Source organism: Lemur catta, chromosome 6, assembly GCF_020740605.2.
Source record: "Lemur catta isolate mLemCat1 chromosome 6, mLemCat1.pri, whole genome shotgun sequence".
Lineage (NCBI taxonomy): Eukaryota > Metazoa > Chordata > Mammalia > Primates > Lemuridae > Lemur > Lemur catta.
In genome coordinates this window covers 80,745,462-80,773,147 of record NC_059133.1, presented here as the reverse complement: position 1 = coordinate 80,773,147, position 27,686 = coordinate 80,745,462, and the positions used below count along the sequence as shown (strand labels likewise).

At 36.8% G+C, this 27,686-nt stretch overlaps 2 protein-coding genes across 2 annotated transcripts in view; one reads left to right on the top strand and one right to left on the bottom strand.

Moving 5' to 3' along the window:
• RECQL (RecQ like helicase) overlaps positions 1-4,914 on the bottom strand; it is a 31,434-nt gene extending 26,520 nt beyond the window's left edge. The window contains exons 1-2 of the mRNA XM_045554227.1: positions 4,839-4,914; positions 2,854-2,901 (exon numbers count right to left, since the gene is read on the bottom strand). Coding sequence (XP_045410183.1) covers positions 2,854-2,869 — 16 coding nt within the window. The 5' untranslated portion in view covers positions 2,870-2,901; positions 4,839-4,914. The remainder of the gene's footprint in view (positions 1-2,853; positions 2,902-4,838) is intronic.
• A 108-nt stretch (positions 4,915-5,022) lies between these two features.
• On the top strand, positions 5,023-21,430 carry GOLT1B (golgi transport 1B). The gene is made up of 5 exons (XM_045554226.1): positions 5,023-5,204; positions 10,936-11,027; positions 12,451-12,629; positions 16,210-16,291; positions 18,928-21,430. Exons 1-5 carry the CDS (start codon positions 5,180-5,182, stop codon positions 18,964-18,966), a joined length of 417 nt encoding a protein of 138 aa, XP_045410182.1. The 5' UTR covers positions 5,023-5,179; the 3' UTR covers positions 18,967-21,430.
• Positions 21,431-27,686: the final 6,256 nt, after the last annotated feature.

Sequence of the window (27,686 nt, the reverse complement as noted above, 5' to 3'; positions counted from 1 at the left end):
CTCATGCCAGTAAATAAATAGGCAAAGAAGAGGGTCACTGTCCTGGCTGGGGTGAGTGATCCTGACTACTAAGGGGAAATTGGATTGCTACTACACTACAGAGATTAGGAGGAGTATGTCTGAAATGTAAAGGATCCTCTAACATGCCTCTCCATATTCCCATGCCCTGTGATTAAAGTTAACGGGAAACTACAACAACCAAACACATACAAACTGCTAAGGCAAGTCCCCACCAGGCAAAGACCTATGACAACTGAGAGCAAAGGGATATGGAATAGATAGTTGAAGAAGGTAGCTACAAAGTATCAGCTATGATCACATGACCAGCTGAGAAACAAAAACTGTAACAGCTATAACCCTTTCTTCCTTATTTTGGCATTTCTATATAAAACAAGTTTGGGTTTTTGTTTTTGTTTGGTCCCTCGCCTATGTTGCAGAATTATGAAAAAGGACGTGATGCAGCATGAAGAGGAATGAGTATCACCCAAAGATGAATAAAGAGAATTTGTACCCTCTTTTTTAGGGAGAGGGTCAGTCTGTACTTGGTTATATGAGGAATAGTTACATCGTGTTAGACAGAAGCATGATTTTGCTAATTATCTTTATTTGGAAGCTAAATGTGACTAAAAAAGGAGTACACGGGTGCCAACAAGACAAGGGTTGGAGTCTGGTGGTTCTATACTGTGATAGCTAGACTAGAACTACAGTTCCTAGAATTCCCTTCCCTGCATAGCTCTAGGTTAGGTGCCCAAGGGAACTTTGCCAAAGATTTAAACAGTAGAAATGAAGCAGTAGCCATATTTTCCATATTTAAGAGGGTCAGTATAAGGTCAGAGCTGGTGACCTCATTGGCATGTGGCAGCACCTGGACTTACAACTCCAGCTGCTGCCAGATAACTCTGGGGAAACAGCATGGCATGCAGCTCCTCTGTGACCAGCTGTCCTTCAGCTACTCTGAACCCTCAGCCAAACTGTACGCAACTCCACGGTGAAGCACACCAGCTTTCTGACAGGTCTCCTGCATCATCAAAATTCGAGGCTTCAAGGCAATGAGAGGCTAATACAGGTTCTGGTGAGAAACAGAAGTTCCTCTTCACAGGGAGCAGTTTGTCTTCGAGTGCCCTACCTCATTCACATCCTTCTCTTCCCACCTGCTGGCTCTGCCGACTTCAGGCCCAGTGTCAGACACACAGACAACATACACAGAGAGAGAGCTTAACCACTCCCATCACCACATAAGGTTTACTTCCTATAGTAAACCCCTTGTATCAGTCATAGTGCTTCTGCTTCTCTGATCAAATTCTACCTGATACAGAAGTTAATGTCTGTGTACCATGCTACACAGTCAAAATCATCATGTCTTACACAAAATCCTGATGGTCTAAGAATATGAGAAAATACAGCTCATTGTAATCAATCAGAGTGTTTTAACATTTTTGTTCAAAATTATTCCATCTCTAACGCTGCTCTGTATAACACAAGACTATAGGAGGTGAGATTAAAAAGTCAAGTGAATGATTTCACCAGTCCATAATGGAGAGGGGCTGCAAGTGCCCAGGGCTTACCACCTCTGTTTTATCTCAAGAGTGTATTGAATTGAGTGGGGATTGCACTCATGTTCCTAAGCTCACAGATGACGTATGGGAGCCACCATTCTTCAGAAACAGCACATTGTCCAGCAATATCCCAAACTGAAATTAACAATGAAAGTGATTTGCCACCATAGAAGCCACCAAATCCAAAGCAATAACCCAAAGGCAAATTCAAAGAGGCATTTTAAATATAGTTCAACAAGTGAGTAGAACAACAGAAAAGGTGGGTATATTTGAAAAAGGCACAACATTTTGAAGGCAGTTATTCAAAGTAAGCATCTTTTCTTAAATAAAATGTATCTATTTCATTATGTGTCCCAGATTATGCAAAAGACATCAATATGTAATAAAAAATCAAATTATTCAGTTATTTTTAAATTATATCCCACTGATAAAGTCTTATTAAGTAAAATAACATATGTAATCCAAAAATGATCCATATCATTCTTTAAAAATCTTGTGTATTGTTGGTAGGAATGTAAAATGGTGCAGCCGCCATGGAAAAGTTTGGCAATTCCTAAAAAAAATTGAACATAGAATTACCATATAATCCACCAATTCCACTGCTAAATATATACCCGAAAGAACTGAAAGTGGGGACTCAAACAGACATTTGTACACAAATGATCACAGCAGCATTATTCATAACAGCCAAAAGGTGGAAAAACCCAAATATTCATCAACAGACAAATGGACAAACAAAATGTGGTATAGACTTGCAATGGAATATTATTAGCCTAAAAAAGGATTGAAGTTCTGACACATGTTAGAAAATGGATGAACCTTGAAGACATTAGGCTACATGAAATAAGCCAGACACAAAAAGGCAAATATTGTTTCATTCTACTTATATGAAGAATCTAAAATAGTCAAATTCATAGAGACAGAAAGTAGAATAACAGCTATCAGGGGTTGGGAGAAAGCAAGTAATGGAGAGTTATGAATTAATGGGTACGGAATTTTAGTTTGGATAGATGAAAAAGTTCTGGATATGTGGTGATGGTTACACAATAGTGTGAATGTATTTAATGCCAATAAATTGTTCACTTAATAATAGTTAACATGGCAAATTTTGTTATGTATATTTTACCACAATATAAAAAGCTGATAGAATGTACTTTGGTTACTAAGAAAAAAAAGAAAAAAAAACTGAAAAAAATAATTTCTATAATAAGAATTTTTAAAACAAACACTTTTTTCAAAGATCATACAATTAGAAATAGAACAGAATGAACAACAAAATGTAATCATTTCCACTAACCTGAAACAGATGCCATTCTAAAGTTGAATTGAAGATCCAAATTTCTTTCTAAAAATAAAAAAACAACCATGGTAACAATTTTTTTAAACACAACTATTGATAATGTTCAATCAGTGATAACCTGTTACTACTAAGCATGAAAAATGCTAGAAAGTAAATTATATATTGTAGTGACCTTTCGAATAAGGACTACATGGTTCTTTCCACACTAACTTTTATGGAAAACTGTAGATTTCAGAGGAGTGTCCAAAGTCACATAAACATATACATGACAGCTACAATATCAATAACACTTAGCAAACATCCAACAGATACAAAGTGATGTAGCAAAAAAGAGCAAAGATTAAACAGTTCTAGCACTAAATGACTAGATGACTAAATTGTTAAGTTAGCAAAGTTACACACTCTGTTCCTATAAGCCTCTTTCCCTAACCTATAAAACTGGACTGATAGAACCAATCTTATAAATAACAACTTGGATAGGTTTAAATGTCCCAGATTAAGCAAAATACATCAACATATAATAAACCATCAAATTAAGCATCTAACATTTTATTGAGCACTTGCTTCAAATAATTACAATTTAAACTCAATCTTAAAAGAGACTGGAATTCTATAGAAGGGTTAGATTTCCGAAGGAGAGAACATCGAAATGTTAGAGATGGGGGGGCAGGGAAAACACAGTTCCTATTAAGGAACTCTAAGTACCCATGCATGACTAAAACTTAAACATGCATATGGGCAAGTGGAAAATGAGGCTTGAGAGTAGGAACTTTAAATTCTCCATAATCCTGTAAACACCTCCTCCAACTCTCTAAAATGGATAAACAACATTTTCTAAAACCAAGTTAGAATGCTCTCCAAAGATAGCTTCAGCACCACCCTACCTTACTTGGACTGCTGATTATGCCCTCCTTACATAGAATTCTGAAGCCACCACCAGGCTGGAAAGATAGCCTGAGTCTTTTTTGCCTTGTTAAAGAGTGTGGAATAGCTATACTATGAAAATATGGTTAAGTAGGGGAGTAAACCAAGGGCTTCTAATTCCTTATCTACATAAACATCTGTTGACCAAGTGGTGGAAATATGTAATAATATTCCTTCCACGACTGTAAGGTCCTCCAGCAGGGCAGAAGTTGAGTCTCTTAACATTTGTATCCATACAGCCTGGCAACGTTCCTTACATATACTACAGGCTCAGGTTTGCTGAGACTGAAAGTAGCAGTCATCTACCTTACGAAAGAATATAATCTATATCAAATTTTCCCTCACTATTTTAAATGACTCCTTTGATTACACCGTTAAAAGGCTGCTCCTTCCCTCTCTGATGTAATTTAACAGCAAAAGATATTTCAACATAAAATGTATTAAGAAATTGAGCCATTGTAGATCTGTCACTCAGAAGCATAAGCTAAGCATCCACAGGAAAAAATTCACAGGGTGACAGCCAGTCATTGATGTTGGAGGAAATGCCACTGTGCCTGTGGTAACACAGGCTAAATCAGACACACTTCACTCCTCTCCCTGCCACCTGCATTTAGGGGCAACAATAACTTAATAATACCCTCCATTACGCTACTGTGAAGCGAGGGATGGAAGAAGTATCCCCAGTGGTATCTCTCAATAAATGGTGCCTGCTAATAAACAGGCTTTGGTGGTCAAGCTTCTTGCATAGAAAAGGAGAGAACAAAAGAGACGGGGCGGCAGAGGAGCATGCCCCTAAAAGCTCGAGCTTCAACACAGCAAAGCAGTGATTAACGCCCTGGTTTCTTCCCAGCCAAAGCGTCGGTGGAAGGAAGTGATCCACGACGGACGGCCTCGCCCTCAGGCAGAAAAGCGAAAGGTCAGAGAAGGGGCGCATACCCTTGGCCCTTCAACGGTGTAACGGGAGTTATCCTAGCACCTCTCCCCACCGGGTGAAAACAGCCCGCTCCAGCTCGCGGGTCTCCAACCCCAAAGCACCCGGCCTCCGCACCGCTACGCACCTCCGTCCGCCGCTCTCCAACAAAACCTTCCCGCCACCCAGCTGGGAGCATCCACCCTTCCGGGTCGGTCCGCTCAACCAATGGCAAATAATAACCTTCTCTAATTGGTCAAGGGGTGTGGCCTCCTTGCGCGTCATCGAACAAAACCACGGGTTATTGGTTGAGATTGGAAGTGGGTTTAGCCAATAGAAAGAGGTCTTGAAGCGGGGGTGGGGCGGCTGCGTGTTTCCGGAAGACGTGGCGGCTCTTACCTGGGCTGTACCCAGTCTCTTTTCTCCCGGCTCAGCTTCCCACCCTGGGCGTTCTGAGGTGCTGCCATCACTGCCCTCCCCACTGCAGCCATGATCTCCTTAACGGACACCCAGAGTAAGCAGCTGCCCCGGGGCCCCCTCCTCGAGTCCCGCACACGCCTCGCTTGGGCTGGGTCTCTCCCGCCTGTCCCTCTGCCGGGGTCAATGAATGAAGCTCCGCGTTGGGGGCGGCGGCCTGCGAGACTGAGCTAGGACTGCTGGGACCCGGAGGGCTGCCTTCAGGGGACCGAGGCTGGACTTGCGGTGGCGGACTGGCCTGGGAGGAGAGTCCGTGCGGCTGGGTGGGACGCCCGAGTCGGGGAGGGGGAGCTTTGGCTGAGCCTCTGTTTCGTGCCAGGGTCGCGCTGCTCTCCTCGCCCACGGTGAGATGGGCGCTCTGTTCCGGGGTTCTGCTACAAGAGAAAGTTTGTGCGGTGCTCGTGGCCCCCTCTCGGGGTCATTTCTGCACGCGACATACTTGGGGTCTTCTACAAGTCAATGGCTGTTTGGTTGTTTGGTGGGCGGTATTTTAAATGTCACCTACTGTACGCTCCTTTTGGAAACGTGCTTACACTTAAATACAATATTTTGAATATTCGCGTTTTGCCACCACCGAAAGCAACCTTTTAAAAATCCCTTGAAACGACTTCACTTATCTACCCGCTAAAGTAGTAAAAGTACAGTAGTACTTTTCAACAGTAGTAAAAAGCCACATTGTGTTCAGTTAAAGGATTTCTTTCGTTAGTATTGTATGTTGTGCTTTGTGGCATGTTTTATTATTTTAGCATCCCTTTCTGCCTGCCACCGAGTTCTTCAGGCCTATCTCATCTCTTAAGGTTAGCATTGCTATCTGTTTCCTTTTCTTTGGATATAGCATTTCCACTTTTCTGCCACTTCTTGTCAATCTTAATAGTTTTTTAATTTACATATCTGCCCAAGCTCTGTGCTTTCTTATTTTTTGATGATGGTGATAGCCTCTTTTTGTCTCACTTTGCCTTATCTGCCATGCCTTTCATTTCTTACTCCAGTTCACTGACTCAAATTTTCAAGATTTGAAGAATTAAACAATGGATTGAGTGAGAGTAGAACTTAATGTTAAATACCCTATTTTAAAGTGGAATCTTAGTGTTTAGATTCAAGTTGTGGCAGACATGAACTTCACAGAGCTTCTATGGTCTCCTACACATACTGCCACCCAATCAGGCTGTCTTCCCTCCTGAGATTGCACAGAGTCTGCACCTTGGGCCACCTGCTCTGACCCAGGAAGATTGCCCATTTTGGTCCATTGGCCTCACCTGTTCTGATCAGAAGAAGTAAAATATAAGTGTAATCTTTTTGGAGGGGGAGGAGATCTACTGGAATAATAATTACTAGCAATTATGTAAAGATATTTCTTTCACTTGACCATATTCTTTTACATAAGTCATTATGCATGTTCTTATAAGAGTCCTGTAAGGTAGAGAGGAACATAGCACTTTTATAAATTAAATGAGGCACAAAAGAAATTCAGTGCATGGTCATAAGAAAAGTGACAGAAACAAAACTTGGATCCCAGGTCTGCTGACTCAAAAACCTTTGTTCTTGTCACTATACCCTACTAGCGTCTAAGAAGACTTGATGTAAACTTTATTTGAGATCTTGGAATGATCTGAGTCTGTGATATTAAATATATAAAAAAAATTATCCTTTGTATAGAGATTTTTTTCTATTGAAGACTTATTATAGTGATGAGTGCCTAATTTACATCCTTCCAAAAACCAGAACAAGAGGGTGGTGTTGGACTATGAGCAAAATAGGAAGTGTTCTCACTTCACTAAAGTGGTGAGGAAGATAAAATTTCACACTTTGCTGTTCACTTGCCAGATGTTTTAGGTGAGGCAGTAGATTGGAACATAAAATGATTAGTGATCCAAAGGTTTTTTGGATTTCAAGGTGTGTGTACATGTGTGTGTGTATCTGTGTGTGTTTAACTGCAGAGATTGGCCATCATTCAAGTTATTTACCAGGATTATTCTGGGATTTTGATTCTAGGAGAAGGTGACCAAGCACTGATCAGAGTAGTCTAAATGGCAATTAATGATTGTTTTAAGGGATTCTGTAATAGCACTCTCCCCACCCCACAGGAACAAACCAAAAAAAAAGCAAGATTTATTCAGAGGGATGGAGGAGAGGCAGTTCCCGTGCTGCCTCTAAATCTTCATTTCATCACATTGCCTAAAATACTGTGATATTCAATTGAGTTATTCAATGCAGTTGATACTAAACTGAATTCTTTTTTGCATCATTTCTGTTTTTTAAAGGAAAAATAAAAGACAATGCTGCTTTAAAAAAAATTGTGAATAAGATACCAAAATGCTAACAGTGTTTGCCATTGGATTATGCATGTCTTTCCCTATAAAATTTCCATAATACGCTTTTTATGTTAGCCAGATTAGTTTTTGCTTGTTTGTTTGTTTTGTTTTGTTTTGTTCACCCAGGCTACAGTCCCATGGCGTCAGCCTAGATCACAGCAACCTCAAACTCCTGGGCTCAAGCGATCCTTCTGCCTCAGCCTCCCAAGTAGCTGGGACTACAGGCATGTACCACCATGCCCAGCTAATTTTTTCTATATATATTTTTAGTTGTCCAGATAATTTCTTTCTATTTTTAGTAGAGACAGGATCTCGTTCTTGCTCAGGCTGGTCTCGAACTCCTGAGCTCAAACAATCCACCTGCCTCGGCCTCCGAGAGTGCTAGGATTACAGGTGTGAGCCACCGTGCCTGGCCCAGATTAATTTTATTAGATTGCTTTTATCAGATTTCCTTTTTTTAACTTGTGGACAGAAAGAATGAAAGTTTGATTCTACGCAAAAGGAAGATAAATTTATTTGGGGTATGATTCTGATGGGAAGAAGACAGTTCCATGTAGGCCTTTTGATAGCCAAAGGCTTTTGAATCATAAGGATAGGGAAGAAGGGAATTCTGGAGATGAGAAAAGGGGGTACAATGAGGCCAGCTTGAGTCTTTTGACCCATATAGATTAGGGGATACTTGCCAATTTCATGCCAGTGCCAGGTCTGTCAAAGATGTTAGAGGTAACTGTCCCCGGTGGACTATAGTAGATGAAGTAGCAGGAATGTTTTGGTTGCCATGTTGTAGCTGTAGGTCCGTTGACTGTGGAGTGAGAAGTTTGACTGACTTCTGACTCCACACCACCACCAGGACCACACACACACTTTTGCTGATTCCATGATCAAGGGCAAGTTACTTAATCTCTCTGGGTTCTCGGTTACCCATGTGAAACATGAGACCACTGCTACTTTTTACCTGCTAATGTTGTTAAAGGAATTACAAGATATTTGTATAAACACTTCATTAAATGGTAAACCATACTCAGACATCGTCCTTTTTCACTGTAGTCAAGTTTTAACAGCTCCTCTGGCTTCTACCTAGTTATGTTAGATAACTAACATTAAACTTGAATCGCCTAAAAGACACTTCCCCCGTAAGTTCAGTATACTCCAAAGCCCTTGGGTTTCATTTAAGCAAACATATTTAACCTGAAAAAAAATTCTGTGGGAAGAAATATAGCATAATGGTTAAGTATACGGGCTTTGGATTCAAAACCAAAGTGTAAATGCTTAACTAGAAGTATGACTTTGGGCAACTGAAGTCAACTCTCTAAACTTGAATTTCCTCCATCCTTAAAATGATGTAATTATATCTACATTCCAGTAATATTGGGAGTATTAAGTTATATAAGGTACGTGAAGTACCTCCTGAGGCCTAATTCATGGTAAATTCTCAGTGCATAGTAGATGTATTTCTGTATAATTTCCTTTCTAATGAACAAACATCTCAAAATTTTTATGTAGTTATTAAGATAATTTGTGAAAAGGCAGAAATTAATCATATTCAACTAACAAAGCTGCAAATGATTATATCCTAACTACTAAATAGTTTTTTCATCGAATTTTACTTGCCCTTTTGTCCATATTTTCCCCTAGGAAATTATTTCTGATACCTAAACAGTTACTTTGGTAAATCTCTTAGAGCATTTAAGCATGAAAATATGAGCCTCAAATTTTCATAAGAAGTGTGTTTGTAGGCCGGGCGCGGTGGCTCATGCCTGTAATCCTAGCACTCTGGGAGGCCAAGGCAGGTGGATTGTTTGAGCTCAGGAGTTCAAGACCAGCCTGAGCAAGAGCAAGACCCTGTCTCTACTAAAAAAAACAGAAAGAAATTATCTGGACAACTAAAAATATATAGAAAAAATTAGCTGGGCATGGTGGCACATGCCTGTAGTCCCAGCTACTTGGGAGGCTGAGGCAGAAAGATTGCCCAGGAGTTTGAGGTTGCCGTGAGCTAGGCTGACGCCACGGCACTGTAGCCCCGGCAACAGAGTGAGACTCTGTCTCAAAAAAAAAAAAAGTGTATCTGTGGAATACCCTTAAACTGGTGTATTTATAGACAGGTATGTGAATTCTTTCAGACTATCTCTGCAAGCAAAAAGTGGCTAGAATGGAAGACAGTAGTCACCAGGAAATTGACGTGCTAGGGGATGTAGAAAAAGCTAAAGTTGATACAAATTTTCAAGTGATCAGAACATTTTATATGACTTAAGATTTTTTTTCTTAAGTAGGTTTTAGCTTTCTGGAACTGAGGCAAAACAAGTTAAGTAACAGATCAGAAATCACTAATAGTGTATTTAAAACTGTGTTTCCGAAAATATGATGGCTTCTGCTCTGACTCATTATCCGTATGCAGATAGTGGTTTTGAATAAAATAAGTATTGGCAGCTACTTCCTAAAACCAAAACTAAAATGATCAAAGAGGTGATTTAGTAGATTGTGCTTTGTAGCATTAACAGAAGAGTACATCTGTCACCTTAGTTAAGACTTTCACACTAAAAAGATAAGACCTAGAGAATGTAAAGTCAGTAAAATTATTAATTTTATATGCAGACTTTATATATAGACTTTAAAGCTTGCACTTTGTCCACCACTGTGTGTTCGTTACCTAGAACACTTCCTCACATCTATTATAATAGTTGATCAACAATTCTTTGTTTTCGAATGAAAAAGGGAAAGCCTAGAATATTAGGTAAAACAGTATTCTTTGAAACTTTGGAGAGGTGATTTTAGGACTCAACTAAATAAGTGAATGGATTCGTAGTTAAGATAAATTTTAGATGATAAATCTATAACAAGCCATCAAGAAGTTAAAAGTGATATTAAAGTTAAATTCTGAAAATTAACTTTTGAGAAGACTGCTACCATGCTTCCCAAAATATTTCTTGTTGCCATTGTAACAAATAGAATATAATTGAATGAAGTGTATTGTGCTGACCTACCATAACATTTCTAATGGAATAAAAAAGGAATTAATTTTAATAAGGGAAAAAAGGAACTACAGATATTGTACATATAAGTAATAATCATAGAATATGAAAGGAGATAAATCATTAAAGGAAACCTATAAATTTAAGTCTGATGCCAGAGAGGTTCTTGGGAGGGGAAAAATATATAACCAAAGGTTTAGAATACTGATTTAACTTTTTCTATTATGGCTATGTCTGAGAAATGCTATCTCATATATGAGGGTTAGAAATTTCCATTCATGTTTTAAATTTTGAAGTAACTTGCTGATGTTAATTAAACTTGTTATAGATCTTAATGAGTGTCATTATGAAGTTAACATGCAATGTTGCGTACGTATTTCTTATACCAACCAAAAGAAAAACTGGGAATATTTTTTTCCTTAATTTATAGGGATGTTAATGTGACTTTAATTTTTCTCTACCCTTAACCATATAACTTATATTGCAGAAATTGGAATGGGATTAACAGGATTTGGAGTGTTTTTCCTGTTCTTTGGAATGATTCTCTTTTTTGACAAAGCACTACTGGCTATTGGAAATGTGAGTTTTTGAATATATATTTTAACTAAATTCATAAGGAAATTTTAACTACAAATGAGTTATTACCTGCTATTAATTTTGGGGAAAATAATTCACTATTACTCATGTAATTTCTATTACATCCTCTGTTTCCATCAGGAATGAAACCTGTCAACTTTCTGTTTAGATAAAAGGTAAACACTTAATGAGGTTTTCTAATTCCATAACTGCTCTGTTAAGTGTTTGTTACGTGATTTATAACAGATTAATGAAGACTACCTCTAAATAGGAGTTCAAAATAAATGACTTAATAGTCCCATGTTTGGGGAAATTTGTTAAAATATTTTGACTTTAAACATCTGAGACTTCACATTTGATTCAGCTGTATAACATAAACAGATTTCTAAAAACCTTTAAAAAATATGTATCTCTATTTTAGTGGCTGACTTGCTTAGAATGGGGTGTGTATTTTCTGTTTGGAATGTGTACTATGCTATCCATGTGTGGAGGTTATGTAAGAGTTCTAGAAATTAAAAATACCCCTTCTAAGAAGACAATAAAGTCACTGAATAATGATTAAATATCTTTGAACCATATATACCATTAGACTTTTCACTGGAAATAGGAAAAGATAAAGGATGGCAAAATTATACAAAATTGATGTTTTAATAAACAATAATATAAACAGCATTGGTGTCCCAGGATATGAAGCTTAACCATTAGACTTAATATAAAGTGAAATATTTTTCACTAAAGAAAGTAAATGGGGGAGGGCAAGTATTTGGAAATGAAACACAGTTGAAAAAGCAAGCTGCTAATAGATCACCATTACTTGTCCACAGTCAGAAAACTTTCAAAATATATGTATATTTGAACACATGGTTGTAATTTTATTTCTGCTACCACCAGATATTCTGGAATTAACAAAAGTAAAAACTTCTTCCTGGCTTTGCATTGTTTCTTCTACTAGCAACTTAGCTATGTCAGTATTTCTCCCATCCATAGAAACTCCTATAGCCTGTAATGAATATTTCAGAACCAGGAGGGAATACCTCTGGGTGACATTTATGGGCAGCTTTCCTCTTTATGCCTTGCCAACTCATCTGCTTGACTAAGCCATCCTAATCCAGCTGAAACTAGGAAAACTACTGCAAATGCAGATGCCCCTTGGTAACGTCTAATCTTTTTTCGTTTCTCTTTTTCTCCATTTAATCAAGATAGAAGAGGAATGAGACGAGTGGAATACAACTACAACTTTAACATGCTTAACCCACTCCTTGGTTCTTCTTCTTGGTTATGCATTGCAGTTCTCTCTGGCCAATTGCCCACATTAAAAGCCAAACAAATGTTCTTCTTTTCATTATATTTAGCTTTGACCTTACTTTTCAAATTTATGCACTGTGTTTAACTGCTTTTTCTGTGTCGCATTTTCTTTCTCTTCTAGGTTTTATTTGTGGCTGGCTTGGCTTTTGTAATTGGTTTAGAAAGAACATTCAGATTCTTCTTTCAAAAACATAAAATGAAAGCTACAGGATTTTTTCTGGGTGGTGTATTTGTAGTCCTTATTGGCTGGCCTTTGATAGGCATGATCTTCGAAATTTATGGATTCTTTCTCTTGTTCAGGTAAGGCAATCATTTTCTCTTTCAGTAAGCCAATGTGTCAGATAATTTTTATGGAAAACCCAAATATTTGCATCAGTGTTAGGAAGAAGATGATCATTTCCTTAAAAGGAATTTTGTTTAGGTTGAATCTTTTATTACAGTTTTAGATCAATCAATTATAGAAGTGTTTATCAAATGTAAATGTTTGCCTAAGTAACAGTATAAACTGTCTTGTATTGTCAAAGCAATAAAATTCATTTTCTTGGCATTTTAAGGTATTATCTTTATGCTTGATATTTTCATCAACTAAGCAGTGATCAATCAATCCAGCATTTTAGTGTGTAGAACCTTATACTTCACAGTTACTGCCAATTGATGGCAATTTGTTTAGTGCATATACATATTGGAAAATTCTGTATCAATTACACTATGGGAAATTTTGATCAGTTAACATTTACAAATGCCCGTTAGCAAGTAAACAAATGATAGTACGCATATGAGAAAATGTTGGTCTAAATTATTTGTTCCATAAATATATACCCTTCATCTTATGTTAATACCTACCAGGCCCTGTATTACCCATAGGAGACATAAAATGAATTAAGTGTCAAATCTGCTTTATGGAATCTCTCATTTCTAACATGGGAAACAGACTGTAAAGACATCAGTAGGATATATTCATAATGCCATTATAGATGTATATGCAAAATATTAGAGGAATGTAATTATAGAAGGAATTAATAAATCCAGGGAAAGATAAGAAATGCTTACTGATAAACTGGGCCTTGAAGAGTGGGTAAGAATTTATCCTACAAATAGGAAGGGAAGAACTGTTAACTAGACAGAAGGAACAGACAGTGTCATGAAAGTATACAGCTTATTCTGGAAAGAATGAAGAGTCCCATAGAACAGTAACACACGGTAAATGGAAGGAAATGGTGATGAGACTGAAAAGGAAGTTTGGGGCTGGGTTGCAAACTTCCTTTGATGGCTTGTTAAGAAAAGCATATTTTATCCTGTAATCAAATCTGGGATGGGGAGCAGTATTCAAGGAAGGGGGTGCCACAAAGATTTTTAAACCGGAAGTGATATAACCAGGTAGGTGTTTTAGGAAGATTGGTCTGATCAGTATAAAGTGTGTATTAAAGAGAAAACCTGAAGGCAGGGAAGCCAGTCAAGAGGCTGTTGATACAGTACAGAGTATAGAGATCTGCTTGATTGGAATCTTGGAACACTCTTGACATTTTAGAGTGGGTGGAGAAAGAAGAGACTAGGGGATGGTGTAGGAGAGGAACTAGGAGTAAAGATCGTAGTGGCTAAGAGAGAAGAGAGTAAGGAAGAGGAGTTTATCATGGCAGGTGTGTTTTGCATCAGAAAACTCAAGCAATTTAAGGACTAGGAGAATCATTGGCTTTCTCAGTTATGTAGAGATTTTACCAATGAGGGTTAAAAGCCAAAGCTGATCTGTGAGATGAATAAAGATGGGGAGTCTTAGCGTCATTGATGAAGTTGAAATAATACATTGGCTTCGTTCGCAGTTTAGAGAAGTTTATAAAAAACTGGGTTTTGTTATGTTCTGAGATGGTCTTAGTATAAGGTATGGTGCCAAGAGTCTTTGGCGTTGTTTTTCTAGATGTTTATAATTGTAAATAATAGCATTTGAAATCACATACTGTTACATTTTTTAAAATACCAATAATTGTGATTGTCTTTGAAATGTGTACATATACCATCAACATAAGATGGTAGTTCAACATAAGAACTATTTCTGTAATTTAAAAAAATCCTGCTTTCTATTTAACTCTTCCTTTAGTCCATATATTTTGACTTCTGCAGATTCATAATAGAAATTCTATTCATTTTAGTATTTTCATTCCTATGTGTGGAGAAAAACACAGTTTTTCCTCTGCTCTCACCACAATCAATACAGTAGACTTCTGTGACCAAATCAGTGGGGGTTTTTCCTTCACAAAACAAGCAATCAATTCTGCAGCAGACACCAGCTGGGTGTCCTCCAATTCAATTCTTATACAATCTACATGGAGATAGCACTAGGTCACACAGGTTGAGGGCTCAGTCCCACAAGACTGCCCCTCCCATGATGTCATTCACAAGCTCCAGGCTGTTTTACTGGTGTTTCTGACCAAGCAGCTATAAGTTGGGGTTCCCAGGATACCCTCCTTGGGTTCAATTAATTTACCAGAGCAGCTCACAGAACTCAAGGAAGCACTTTCTTACATTTACCAGTTTGTTATAAAGGATATTACAAAGGATACAGATAAAGAGATGCATGGAACAAGATGTGGGGGAAGAGGGAAGGTTGAGCTTCCATGCCTTCCAGGGTGAGCCACCCTCCAGGAACCTCTACACATCCAGCTAGCTGGAAGCTCCCCCATCTGTCTTTTTTTCTTTTTTTTTTTTGACAGAGTCTCACTCTGTTGCCCAGGCTAGAGTGCCATGGCATCAGCCTAGCTCACAGCAACCTCAAACTCCTGGGCTCAAGCAATCCTCCTGCCTCAGCTTCCCAAGTAGCTGGGACTACAGGCATGCGCCACCATGCCCGGCTAATTTTTTCTGTATATTTTTAGTTGTCCAGATAATTTCTTTCTATTTTTTTTTTTTTTTAGTAGAGATGAGGTCTCACTCTTGCTCATGCTGGTCTTGAACTCCTGAACTCAAACAATCCACCTGCCCTGGCCTCCCCCATCTGTCTTTTTGGGTTTTTATGGAGGCTTCATTACATAGACACAATTGATTAAATCATTGGCCGTTGGTGATTGGCCCCACCTTCAGCCCATCTTGCCTCCTTGGAGTGTGGAGGGTGGAGCTGAAAGTCCCAACCCTCTAATCCTGCCTTGGTCTTTCTGGTAACCAGCCCCCATCCCCAAGCTACCTAGGCTGCCAACTTCTAGTCAACTCATTAGCATACAAAAAGACATCACCTTATGGAGAGTCTAAGGATTTTTTGAGTCGTATGCCACAAAATGGGGTCCAAAACCAAATATATATTTTACAATATTGCAGTACCTAATTTTAAGACCCAGAAAAAGTTTATTTTCTATGCATTTTTAAATAAACTATTTCCTTATCTTCCTATAATGAGGTGGCTTAACTGATCCACAATTAATTTTGAAATGGTTAGAAGCTGTGTAACTTCTGTAGACTTGTATTTCTACCAAAAAGTAGGACATACTGTGAGGATTACCTTCTGTCAGACAGTTTCTCAGTGTTGTTGACACTTAGTATTTATTTAGTAAATCATAGTTGTTATTATTTTCAGTAATATGGTCTGGACAATCCCTTTCTTTTGATCGGTTTCACCCCATGCAACTTAGCCATAGTTGAAGAAATCTTTAGCAGCTGAACTGAGATAACTCATAATCTGAGCATATGACGTAGCTAGGCCTTACTACATGCTTCTCACATTTTTACCAAGAATCACAAAATTTTCAATTATGTTTGTAGTTATTCATAATTCTGAGTTTGAAGTCTAAAACGTTCAAAATTTTAATGGGATCCTTTCTTTTTACTTGGTTAGCGATTGATTTTTATAATGGAAAAATGTGTAAATTTTAAGAACTTTCTTTTTTCCCTCTCCCAGGGGCTTCTTTCCTGTGGTTGTTGGCTTTATTAGAAGAGTGCCAGTCCTTGGATCTCTCTTAAATTTACCTGGAATTAGATCAGTAAGTGATCATGCCTTTAGCAATATATTTTTTAAACCGTCAATATACATACTCTTTGATGCTTTTTACTTCTAGAAACTTGAGTAATTTATATATGATTGAATAATTGATGAGGGGTTTTTTTGTGATATAAATGGTTACATCACATAGATCATAGTTACCATGAATACCAGAAAATAATCATTGCTAAACTTATAAAACTTGAAATTTGTTTCATCGTATCCATTTTTAATATTCTCTATTTTTTAGTGTTACTCAGATTGATATGCTATGCTACCTTTCTCTTTGAGAGTTCAAGGCATTTTTCAATTCAGTTTTATATAAGCTGTAATTTTAGAAGCAACAGTACAAAAAGGAAACCATTATTTCTTGCAAATACTTTCTTTCCCAGACTGTATCACCAACTGGAGTGGATTAAGACAGTTAAATAAAACACAGTTATACTAGGAGTCAGATAGTAAGATTCTGTTCCCAGATCTATCCACAATTTGAACAATATTTTCAAGTTCATTTTCCAGTGCGTGCCTTGGTTTCCACCTTAACAAAATAAAGAGTCAAATCAGATAATAAAAGTTAAAGAGAATATTTTAAAAATTGACAAGTGAAGTCTCTTCCCTTCATTCAATATTCATCCAGCAAATGTTTGGTACTAAACTGCTAGCTTGACGATTATAACATCTCTTAGTGGAGGCTCAGAAGGCCTGTTAGAATCCAACTTATATATTGCCTCCTTAGGAAAGGCTTTCCTGACTCCCTGTGGCTGGCTTGGGCTGTGCTTCTATAGCATTCCTGTGCACATCCCAGTCATAACATTTACTTCTGTTTTTAATTGTCAGAAAAAAGGCTTCCACATGAAACTACAGTCCTTGACAGCAGAGACAGACTGTATTTTAGTCATTGTTGTCCCTTCAGGGACCAGCATAATACCTGGCATATAATGGAAAGTCAAAACATTTTTGCTGAACAAAGGAATGAAGGATGGTATTTCATTGACCTCAGGGAACTTGGTCAATTTCAAGACGAGTGCAGATGACCTGTTTTAGCCTACATCCTTAAGTTTCAAAGGGAAACAAAATCTTTAAGTTCTAAAAGAATCTGGGTAGTCTGGAATTCAGCTGAGTTTGGGACAATCCTTTTGACTTTAGTTCTGACCCACATCAGAAGTATACATATCCTTTGGATCCATTTCATAGTTCCAAGTCTATCCTGAACAACTAGGATAAACTGGCTTTAAAGGCAAATTAGAAAGACCAAAAGTTCTCGTTAGGTTCAAGAGTCTATCAGCTTCCTAAAGTTGTATACAGATTTTTGTAAATGCTTCTAGAGAGAAGGTCCATAGCATTTGCTGAATTCTCAAAGAGCTGAAGGATGGCTTACCCATAGAAAAATAAGTACTACTATAAGCCTAATCCCATTTCCATCCCCAGGTTAATTTTAGACTCAGAACCTTACAGCCAAGACAGCCTGATATTTCAAGTTACTTTTGGAGAGAGAGAGTTGTGCTTTCTCTCCACTTAAATTTACCTTAAAATTCTAATGACTCTATCAGTTTTTTCAGAACAACTTTTAGATTCAATGTGCCAGTCACCTATTTGTGATAATATAAAACACGTTGGAACCTAGGCTTATAGGAGTATACCCTGATTTCATTTGCATTTATCTCCAAGCTCATACAGTAGTCAGTGTTGTTATTATACTTAGAATGGCTTTTGAATTTACTGAAACTTGTTAGTTATAGAGTTGTAATTATTTGTGTCCTTAATTTAAGGATTCTGCAGTATTTGCATAAATGGACACCCAATACAATAGATTATTTCCTGTCATTAACTTCATTATAATAAATGGTTAAGTAAAAATGTAAATAGTGAAATAAAAATGGTTAGATGATTGCTAGAATTTTATAGTATTATAACCACTTGAGTTATATAACTTTTAACATCTCCACTAATTATATGCAGTACTTTGTTTGGATATTTACATCACCATCTGGAATTCTGAAGAAAGCCAAATTATGTTTGGGGTGGAGTAACCAAAGTAAATAACCACTAAAATGCTAAAATTTATATTCAACAATTATAAATTTATGCTTGCATCATTAAATCTGTTTTAATGGCATTGCCACTTTCAGTCTGAAGTCCAGAATACACATTTAAAGTATTTTTAGTCAATAACTGTTGTTAATTATTGAACTTAATGGAGTTAAATCTGTTTGTTCAAAGACTACATAGGCCCAGAAGAGATCCACAGTAATGGTCAGTTGAAATATCTTATTGGGTTCATTAATGCATGAATGGCTGACATTTCAGTTTTTTATTTTTTTATTTTTTTTGTTAAGCTAGCAGTGTTATCGTCATTTTATATAATTTTTTTTATTCATTGTGTTGCATTTTTCATGTTGCACCCTTAAATTCATATGTATAACATGTCATGCAAAAACAACTTTTAGAAAAAAATTTTTTATACACGTTTATGTGTCAGAAGATAGTGGTGAGTAGTACTGGATTAATCATTGTCAGTCATACCTTAAATTTCCACAAATCTTGTAAAGCTGGGTTTTTAAATCAACATTTAAAATGTTAACATAATGTTTTATAATGCTATTGGCTTTCTTTAATTTTCTGTTTTTCTTCTTACAGTTTGTAGATAAAGTTGGAGAAAGCAACAATATGGTATAACAACAATTGAATTTGAAGACTCATTTAAAATATTGTATTATTTATAAAATCCTTTGAAGAATATTCAGCACAAAATTAAATTACATGAAATAGCTTGTAATGTTCTTTACAGAAGTCTAAAACATGTAGCCTACAAAGTACCAACAGCAATTAGCAAAGAAGCAATGAAAACAGGCTTCTAATTCAAGTGATCTAAGAAGTCAGCAAGCAAACTGAGGGAGATGAAATCCATGTTACAATGCATATGGAAACTCTTGAGGCTATTTGTATTGTTTTTCCACAATGTACATTTGTGAAACACAGCCATCCTTAGAGAACTGTGGTGCCTGTTTGTTTTCTTTTTATTTTGAAGGCTCAGGAGCACCCATAGGTGTTTGCTTTTTAGAAATATCCACTGCAGTGGCAAAAATATTTCCAATTGCACTGTCTCTGAAAGTGATGCATGAGTTAGATTGGATTATGACATTTTAATGTATTAAAACCCAAGGAAAACCCAGTTTTGATGTATGAATCACTTTTTTTGTAAACATGGTTAAAATAAAACTTTTGTCATTCTTCTGAATCTTGATATTTTAAAACCAGGTGAAAATCTAAACTAGATGTTCTTTGTTGGAGTATGCAAAGGTTTACTTTTAGGTCCTAAATTATAGCTGACTAAGCACTTTTTGGGTTAGCGACACACTTTGGAAATACTCATACTTCTTGGGAATCTGACCTGCTAAGTATCTATATCATTCATTACATGTAAGCATTTAACAAAAGACACTCTTGACCATGAAGTAGTCTGTTACATAGCTTGTTTCCTTGAATAGTCTTTTATTTAAGATACTAAATGATGCAAACCAAGTGGATTTTTCCATATCATGATGTTTTTTTACTTTTTTTTTAACTTTTTTTATTTTAGCAGTGGTTTTTATTTTGTTTTTCATAAGTTAAAATTACTAACTATTGGTAATGTTTACTTTAAGACATGTAACATGTTAAAAGGTTAAACTTACAACTTTTTTAAGGGCTATTCATTTAATCTGAGTTTTCCCTTATTTTCACCTTTTTCCTGACATACAAAAATCATTATGCATGATATATGCTTCATATTCACTCTTCATCTTGAATTAATCAAGAAAATACCTGAGTTCATATGCTAAAGTTATTTCATTGTAATTAAACTGGCTATAGTTTTTTAAAAACAGGACACTAAAAAAATAATGTTTCTTTTTCTACAATTGCCGATTGACAGTAGGAAACACCAGTTGTTTCTTCTTTAGTTTTCCAGTGGCAGCTTTTGTGGTAGATACAGAACAAATTTCAACAGCCATAGTACTATTTGTTTTACCACTAATGATTGCACTGTTTACTTTTTTTAACAGTTGCAAAGCTTTTTAATGCATAAAATTATAATTGAAATTGTGGTATTTATTTACAAACACATCTACAAAAATATATTACACCTTGTGTTATTTTTAGTTAAATCTTGATGCACAGAGAACACCCAATCTCACTCATCTAAAGAAGGAAAGACTTGGTATATACTGTAATGGTTCAGTCTTGTGGATTACTGTCTTTTTTGGTACTTGCATTTGACTTATGATATCTGTGAAAATGCGATAATATTGACAAATGGAGACTCCTACCTCAATAGTTCATGGAATAATAAGAGCCTAATGTTGTGTCTAATGTTCTTCAAAAGAGTAATATCCTCACCTGGGGAGTGTCAAATATATATACCTTGAGGATTGACTTCTATAAGGTGCCCTGTAGAACTCTGTTATACATATTTTTGACTGACCCATATTATTTACAGTGGCTAGATAATTCTATTATACCTTTTTAGAGCAAGAACAGTATCTGTTAATGTAAGGAACATCTATATTATTTAACTCCTTTGTAGACATGAATTTCTATTGAAATGTTCTTTGCACTGTTACAGAGATCCCTTTTTCAACAACTTAGAAAGCATTATTGGGCTTGAAAGGACTTGATAATCTCCCAGTCCTTAGTAAGATTGAGAGGCTGGAGCAGTTTTGAGTTTTAAGTGAGTCTGCAATTAGTATCAAGTGTGATTTTGGGACTGCTTGGCAGCATTGTTATATTTCTTATTCAGAACCCTTGATGAGGCTCTATTTTTAAACATACTAGTCTTCTGATAGAAAACACCATACATCCTGTTGTTTCTTCCTTTCCAAAATCAGCCTTCTGTCTTTGTGACAAAAATGTACTTTGATTATTTCTATAGAGATGGAGGAAAAGGTCTAATACTACTTAGCCTTAAGTGTTTCTGTCATTGTTCAAGTGTATTTTCTGTAACAGAAACATAATTTGGAATGTTTTTCTTTTCCCCTTAAAAATTGTAATTCCTGGAATACTGCTGCTTTAAAAAGTCTCACCATCAGATTATATTATCTAACAATTGAATATTGTAAATACACTTGTCTTACCTCTCAATAAAAGGGTACTTTTCTATTAATTGGTGGTCAAGTGTATCTTTATTATGAAATTCTAAAACTTAATTTAGCATTGCAAATAACCCACATCATTTTTTTAATTACCCTTGTATGCAATTTTCTTCTTGTTTGTAGTCTTCACATCTTTCATTTCCAAATTGTTTAAATGTTAAATCATAAATACAAATAGGCTTCAAGTAAGCAAAAACATTCTTAATTTTGAAAACTATAAATAAAAAAGTCACTTGCCTTGGGCAATATGCTATTTTAAAAAATCAGCCTCTAAGATCTGCCGAATGGTCATTTAACAGACACTCTGTGAGTACCTCTTGAGCACTAAAAGTCCCACGCTGAATGCGGGAGATCCAGGAGAACAGGAAGTGGCACCTGCCCATGAAGAGTTTGTAACTTTAAAATTACTTGTAAATTCTTAGCCTTATTTCCAAAAAGTCCTCCTGAGTTGTCCTGCAAACAAATGATGGAAGAAGAATTTGTGGTCTAGATATCCTAACCTCTTATTTTCTCCCAATCAGAATTTATTAGGACTGTTCAGCCTTCACTGTGATTGATAATGTAATATTTTTTCAGAAGGGTATCTCTGCAGAAAAAAAAAAAATGACATCAGCTTTAACTCTGGGAGCTTTATCTTGAGATGTGATTTATTTTACAACTTTGTGTATATGTATTCATCTTATTGTAGGTTTTTCTTTTTTTTCTTTTTTTTTTTTTTGGAAGAGAATTTCTTTTTTAATGTAGGCTCAGGGATTCAGAACTCACTGCTACCTGTGCATTCAGAAGCTGCTATTGAATTTCTATTGCTGTAGGCAGTTGGCTCAGTTTACTGAAAGCTGCTATGATTGCCACTATTAATTGCAAAATGTAAGAATTGGACAGTGAATTTAGAAATTAGTGGAGAAATGCTTAAATATTTTTCCTTAAAATGGAAGGAATATCTAATACTTAAGCATTTGTCACCTAAATAAAACCACTTAACATCTGTAGTGTTTTAATGGCAAATTTTGTTAAGATCAAAAAACCACTGGCCAAGTCTACCCCTATTTGTTGAATTCAGTAATTAAACTACAAGCCTTGACAATTGTCAGGTAAACTGGAAGTCTTGAATCTGTTATTAAATATCCAGCATCTCTAACTGTGTCCTTGACTGAAAGGTCCCAACCTCTGTCCTGCTACCTGTGTACATGCAGGAGGTTGAATACAAGTAGCATGCTCCAGATTCATCAACTAACATGCTTTTCCATGACCTTAACTCTCAAAGTCTAATTAAAATGCCACTTCTATCATCTTTCCTGACCTAGTAGCCAAAAACAACTTCTCCTTTCTTGCCCTCTCATAGAACTTTCCACTTGCTTTGTATTGATTTGGCTATGAAAAAGATTCTTGAAGTTCAAGATCGCCTGTTACTCACATTTGTATCTCCAGTTCCTGGCATTTAGTAGATCCTCAGTAAATATTGGTTGAATAAATGAAAGTTAATTCTTCCAGCTCATCTGGTACTGTCCCCACCCATCACCACTTATGTATTGAAATCAGCCTCATGGAAGCAGGTTTTTAATCAGCCAGAAAGTGGAGTCTAATGGTCTGGCCCCTGCGGGAGTCTCTACCTTTCATTCCTTATGACTTGAGAAACTGACTTTACTGCACCCAGCAGCTCATCAATAGGGAGAGCAGGAAGCATGGATAAAGGAAAGACGATGCCTACAGATTGGCTGCCCTTCTTAAAAGGGAGGCTACTGAGGAGGGGGCAAGATGGCTGACTAGAGACATCGCTTGCCGGACTTTCCCAGCGTGAAGGTAGGATTTCAGATAGAGGATGGGGGAGAGAGGAGATGCAGCTAAGGTGTAGATCATAGAAGTGCCAGAGCCTGCCGGGGAACTTACAGATGAACATTGTGAACTGGAGAAGGAAGAAGATAAAGGAAAGGGGATATCGGTGAGGATCAAACCTAGAGAGGCTTGGAGCCCAGTGAAGGGGTAAGGGGGGATCCCTCTCTCCCTCCCACATGCCTTCCGCGACCAGCCAGCTACCAAGTTTCTTGGAGGCTTTTCCACCACCACAAACCCATGCACAGTAGCAAATAAAGAATAGTGGGGAGAACTTGCATGATCCCAGAGCTTGGACATTCCATGTCCACCTTCAAGGAGACTGGCCCAAGAGGCTGGAGAGCAGGCTTCCTTTCAGTAGCACTCTATATACCAGTAACAGTCAAACCAAGAGTCAAATCAAAGACTCAATACCATTCACAACAGATACAAAAAAAAATAAAATACCTAGGAATATATTTAACCAAGAAGGTGAAAGATCTCTACAAGGAGAGCTACAAAACTCTGAAGAAAGAAATTGCAGAGGATACAAACAAATGGAAAAACATACCATGCTCGTGGAAAGGCAGAAACAACCTTGTTAAAATGTCCATACTACCCAAAGTGATTTACAAATTCAACACAATCCCCATCGAGTTACCAAAGTCATACTTCACAGATCTAGAAAAAATAATTCTACACTTCATTTGGAACCAGAAAAGAGCCCAAATAGCCAAGGCAATCTTCAGCAAAAATAACAAAACTACAGGCATCACATTACCAAACTTCAAACTATACTACAAGGCTATAGTAACCAAAACAGCATGGTATTGATATAAAAATAGAGACATAGACCAATGGAACAGAACAGAGAACCCAGACATAAAACCTGCAACCTACTGATCTTTGACAAATAGACAACAGCATACACTGGAGAAATGAAGCCCTATTCAATAAATTGTGCTGGTAAAACTGGATAGCCACATGTACAAGAATGAAACAGGACCCCTACCTCTCACCACTGACAAAAATAAATTCAAGATGGATAAAAGACTTAGATCTAAGGCATGAAACCATAAGAATTTTAGAGGAAAATGTAGAAAAAACTCTTCTAGGTATTGGCCTAGACAAAGAATTTATTAAAAAGACCCCAATGTCAATTATGGCAACAATAAAAATTAATAAATGGGATTTGATTAAACTAAAAAGTTTCTGTACAGCTAAGGAAACACTCAACAGAGCAAATAGACAACTTATGGAATGGGAGAAAATATTCACAAGCTATATATCAGATAAAGGGCTAATAACCAGAATTTACAAAGAACTCAAGCAAATCAGTAAGAAAAAAACCCTATGAAAAAATGGGCAAAAGATATGAACAGATGCTTCTCAAAAGAAGAATGACAAATGGCCAGGAAACATATGAAAAAGTGCTCAACATCACTAATCATCAGGGAAATGTAAATTAAAACTACAATGAGATCTCACCTTACCAAGTTAAAGTGGATTTTATTAAAAAGTCCAAAACCAATAGATGCTGCTGTGGATGCAGAGAGAAAGGAATACTTATACACTATTGGCAGGACTGCAAATTAGTATAACCTCTATGGAAAACAGTATGAAGATTCCTCAAAGAACTAAGTAGACCTACAACCATTTGATACAGCAATTCCATTACTGGGTATTTACCCAAAGGAAAAGAAGTCATTTTTATCAAAAAGACAACTGCACTCAAATATTTATTGCACCACAATTCACAATTGCAAATATGTAGAATCAACCCAAATGCCATTAATTCATGAGTGGATTAAAAAAACGTGGTATATGTATACCATGTACTCAGCCATAAAAAAAAAAAAGATGAATTAATACCTTTTGGAACAATCTGGATGGAACTGGAGATCATTCTCCTAAGTGAAGTATCGCAAGAATGGAAAAACAAATACCACGTGTACTCACTATTACATTGGAACTAACTGATGAGCACACAATATGCAGAGGGAAGTAAAACTCAGTGGAAAGCAACCAGGGGGAAGGAGAGGAGGGGAGGAGAATAAATCAACCTAATGGGTACTATGAACACTATTTGGGTGATGGGCACACCTATAGTAAGGACTCAAGCATTACAGAAATGATCCATGTGACCTAAAACATTTGTACCCCCTTAATATTTTTAAATACATTAAAAAAGGAGGCATGCTGCTGAGAGAAGCTACTGCTAACATTTTGAGGCTCGTGTGAATCACTGATTCTCATTGTTCCTTTCCAATACAAAATGAAAAGGAGAGTTTTTTGGGTTTTGTTTTCCTTCTTCAAAATGATGGGTTTGTTTGTAATTGGAGTTGCTATCAAGTGGTAGAACTACCTCAAGGATAAAATTGAGAAATAAACTTATTCTGTAAGTGAATAAAGCCAGAAATAACATCCTGCAACAAGAGGGACCACTTGCACAACAGTCTCTTGCTTATGTGAAACTATGCTGATCATGTTGGGTAATAGAATCGCTGAAGAAGAACCTTCTGATGTGATCTTTGTGATGCTGTGAGTTGTATAGCAGGGTAAGGACTAGTCTTGGTGATAAAACACAAACTCTACATCGTAGTGTCATGTCAAGTCAAATTCTCTGAATTTGCTCCTAAGCAACACTCAGGATCTACTGCGTAATCTTGTTAGGAAGATTGAATTAAAAAATGGATGTCAAAGTGCTTTGTCAAATTTAAAGCATTATGAAAATATTAGGTATTATTGTCCTGAGAGTATTTCTGGCCAAGGACCTAGATTAGAAGTAGGACAACTAACTGCCCCTATTTGATGATTCTATTTGATGGTCACACCTGGCAACAGCTAGTGTTCAACCTAATTCAAATTACAGAATTTTTGGAGCATTCCTCCTTTTTCTGAGCTACCAATGTTTATAAGGCTCAACATTTTCAAAGAGCTATCGATGTTAGTATTTTGATGCTTGCATCTTTATCCAAGACCTTTTTGCTATATGTGTCTTATTATATCTTTATGCTGCTCTTACATAACATACACTAGTCCACCATTAGCAGCCATGTGCTGTGAGTTATCCTGTAGTAATGGTGGCTCTACATGCATTTACACGCACTATGCCCGGACATTTGGAGAATGAGAGGTAAGATATTCCAATTTAGGAAATAAGGCAAGGTAAGTGAACTTTCGCCTTCCTTGCTTTACTTTTTTTTTATCTACCCCCAACTCCCTAGATAGTATTTCTTTTAACTCTCCTCAGAAAACCAATATCTTCTTATTCTCCCTCCCCCTAGATATCCTGAAAGGGTTTATAAATAGAGGAATTGCAATATTATCTACCCCACGGTGTGAGTTCATTGGGAATGGAGGCCTTTAGTAAAAGGAAGACAGGGTAAAGACATTGACTAATGCATTAAAGCCCCTCCTGAAACTGCTAGCCCTTTGGGGAAATGACTTCTTCCACCTGTTTGTGAGACAACTGGCCTAAGAGGCTGACTGGCCCCAGCAGAAAATAAAGCCTATGTAGTGTGGTATAGTGAACCCATCATACTATAGCATCCCCAATTCTCTCTATTCTATCATCAAAAAAGTAACTGGGACATTTTGTACCATAATAGCCATATTGTCCAGGTAACCTTATCCAAGATGGCAGCTGTTTTCCATGTGAACACAATAATCACTAATCCTGAGAGAATGCCATTTAAACAGTGATGGCTGATCATTGTTTAAATGGGTCCTGGGCACCCTACAGTCCATTGCAAGAATCCAGACATCAGTGGTGAAGGCAAAATGGTCTCCATTGGATATGCCTTTGAAAAAGATTTAAGAGCTAATTTGGGGGAGAGGAAGGAGGGGAGAAAAAAGAAAAAAAAAATAGCTAATTTGTTCAATATCCACTGCCTGGTCACACTGGCAGCAGAATAAAATTCAATGGCTTTACCCATCATCTTTTTTTACCAAATACTGTTAAGACCCCATTTCTTGGTTTAGACCTATAAAAATCTTTTAAAGTTTTGTGATTTAACAAAAATATTTTATTGGGGCCCAATGCCCTTTGGAAATCCTCCTAGAGGAAACACATTCTGTCATGTTATTCTTGACAAGACTGAAATATTGATAATATGCCAAACCCATCTTCTTCATTTGTGCACATTAAACTGAAAATGGCAGCTTTGACGTAAAACATCTGCTTGTGAATTCATTAGTTGAACTATTATAAATAAATTCACATTTATTTACTTTTCCTTAAAATTGTAAGTTCAAAACATGTTTTATTGGTGATTCATTTTCCTGTCCTCTTCCTAAAACCTTTGTGTTTTGGGTATGGAGAGTGGAGATATGCATTTTACTTATCTGTTAGGTAACCTAGTAATTGGGGTTCACTTATGACTTTATTTAAAACATAATCACAGCATATTTTATTTCTTTTATTGCTCTTTTTTTGAAGGAAATTGCTACAATCCT

Excerpts from the sequence above, each read along its gene's own strand:
- GOLT1B (XM_045554226.1), top strand. The coding sequence starts at position 5,180 with ATGATCTCCTTAACGGACACCCAGA. Across the intron at positions 12,630-16,209 it reads GGATTCTTTCTCTTGTTCAG|GGGCTTCTTTCCTGTGGTTG; the intron begins GTAAGGCAATCA and ends TCCCTCTCCCAG. Across the intron at positions 16,292-18,927 it reads ATTTACCTGGAATTAGATCA|TTTGTAGATAAAGTTGGAGA; the intron begins GTAAGTGATCAT and ends TTCTTCTTACAG.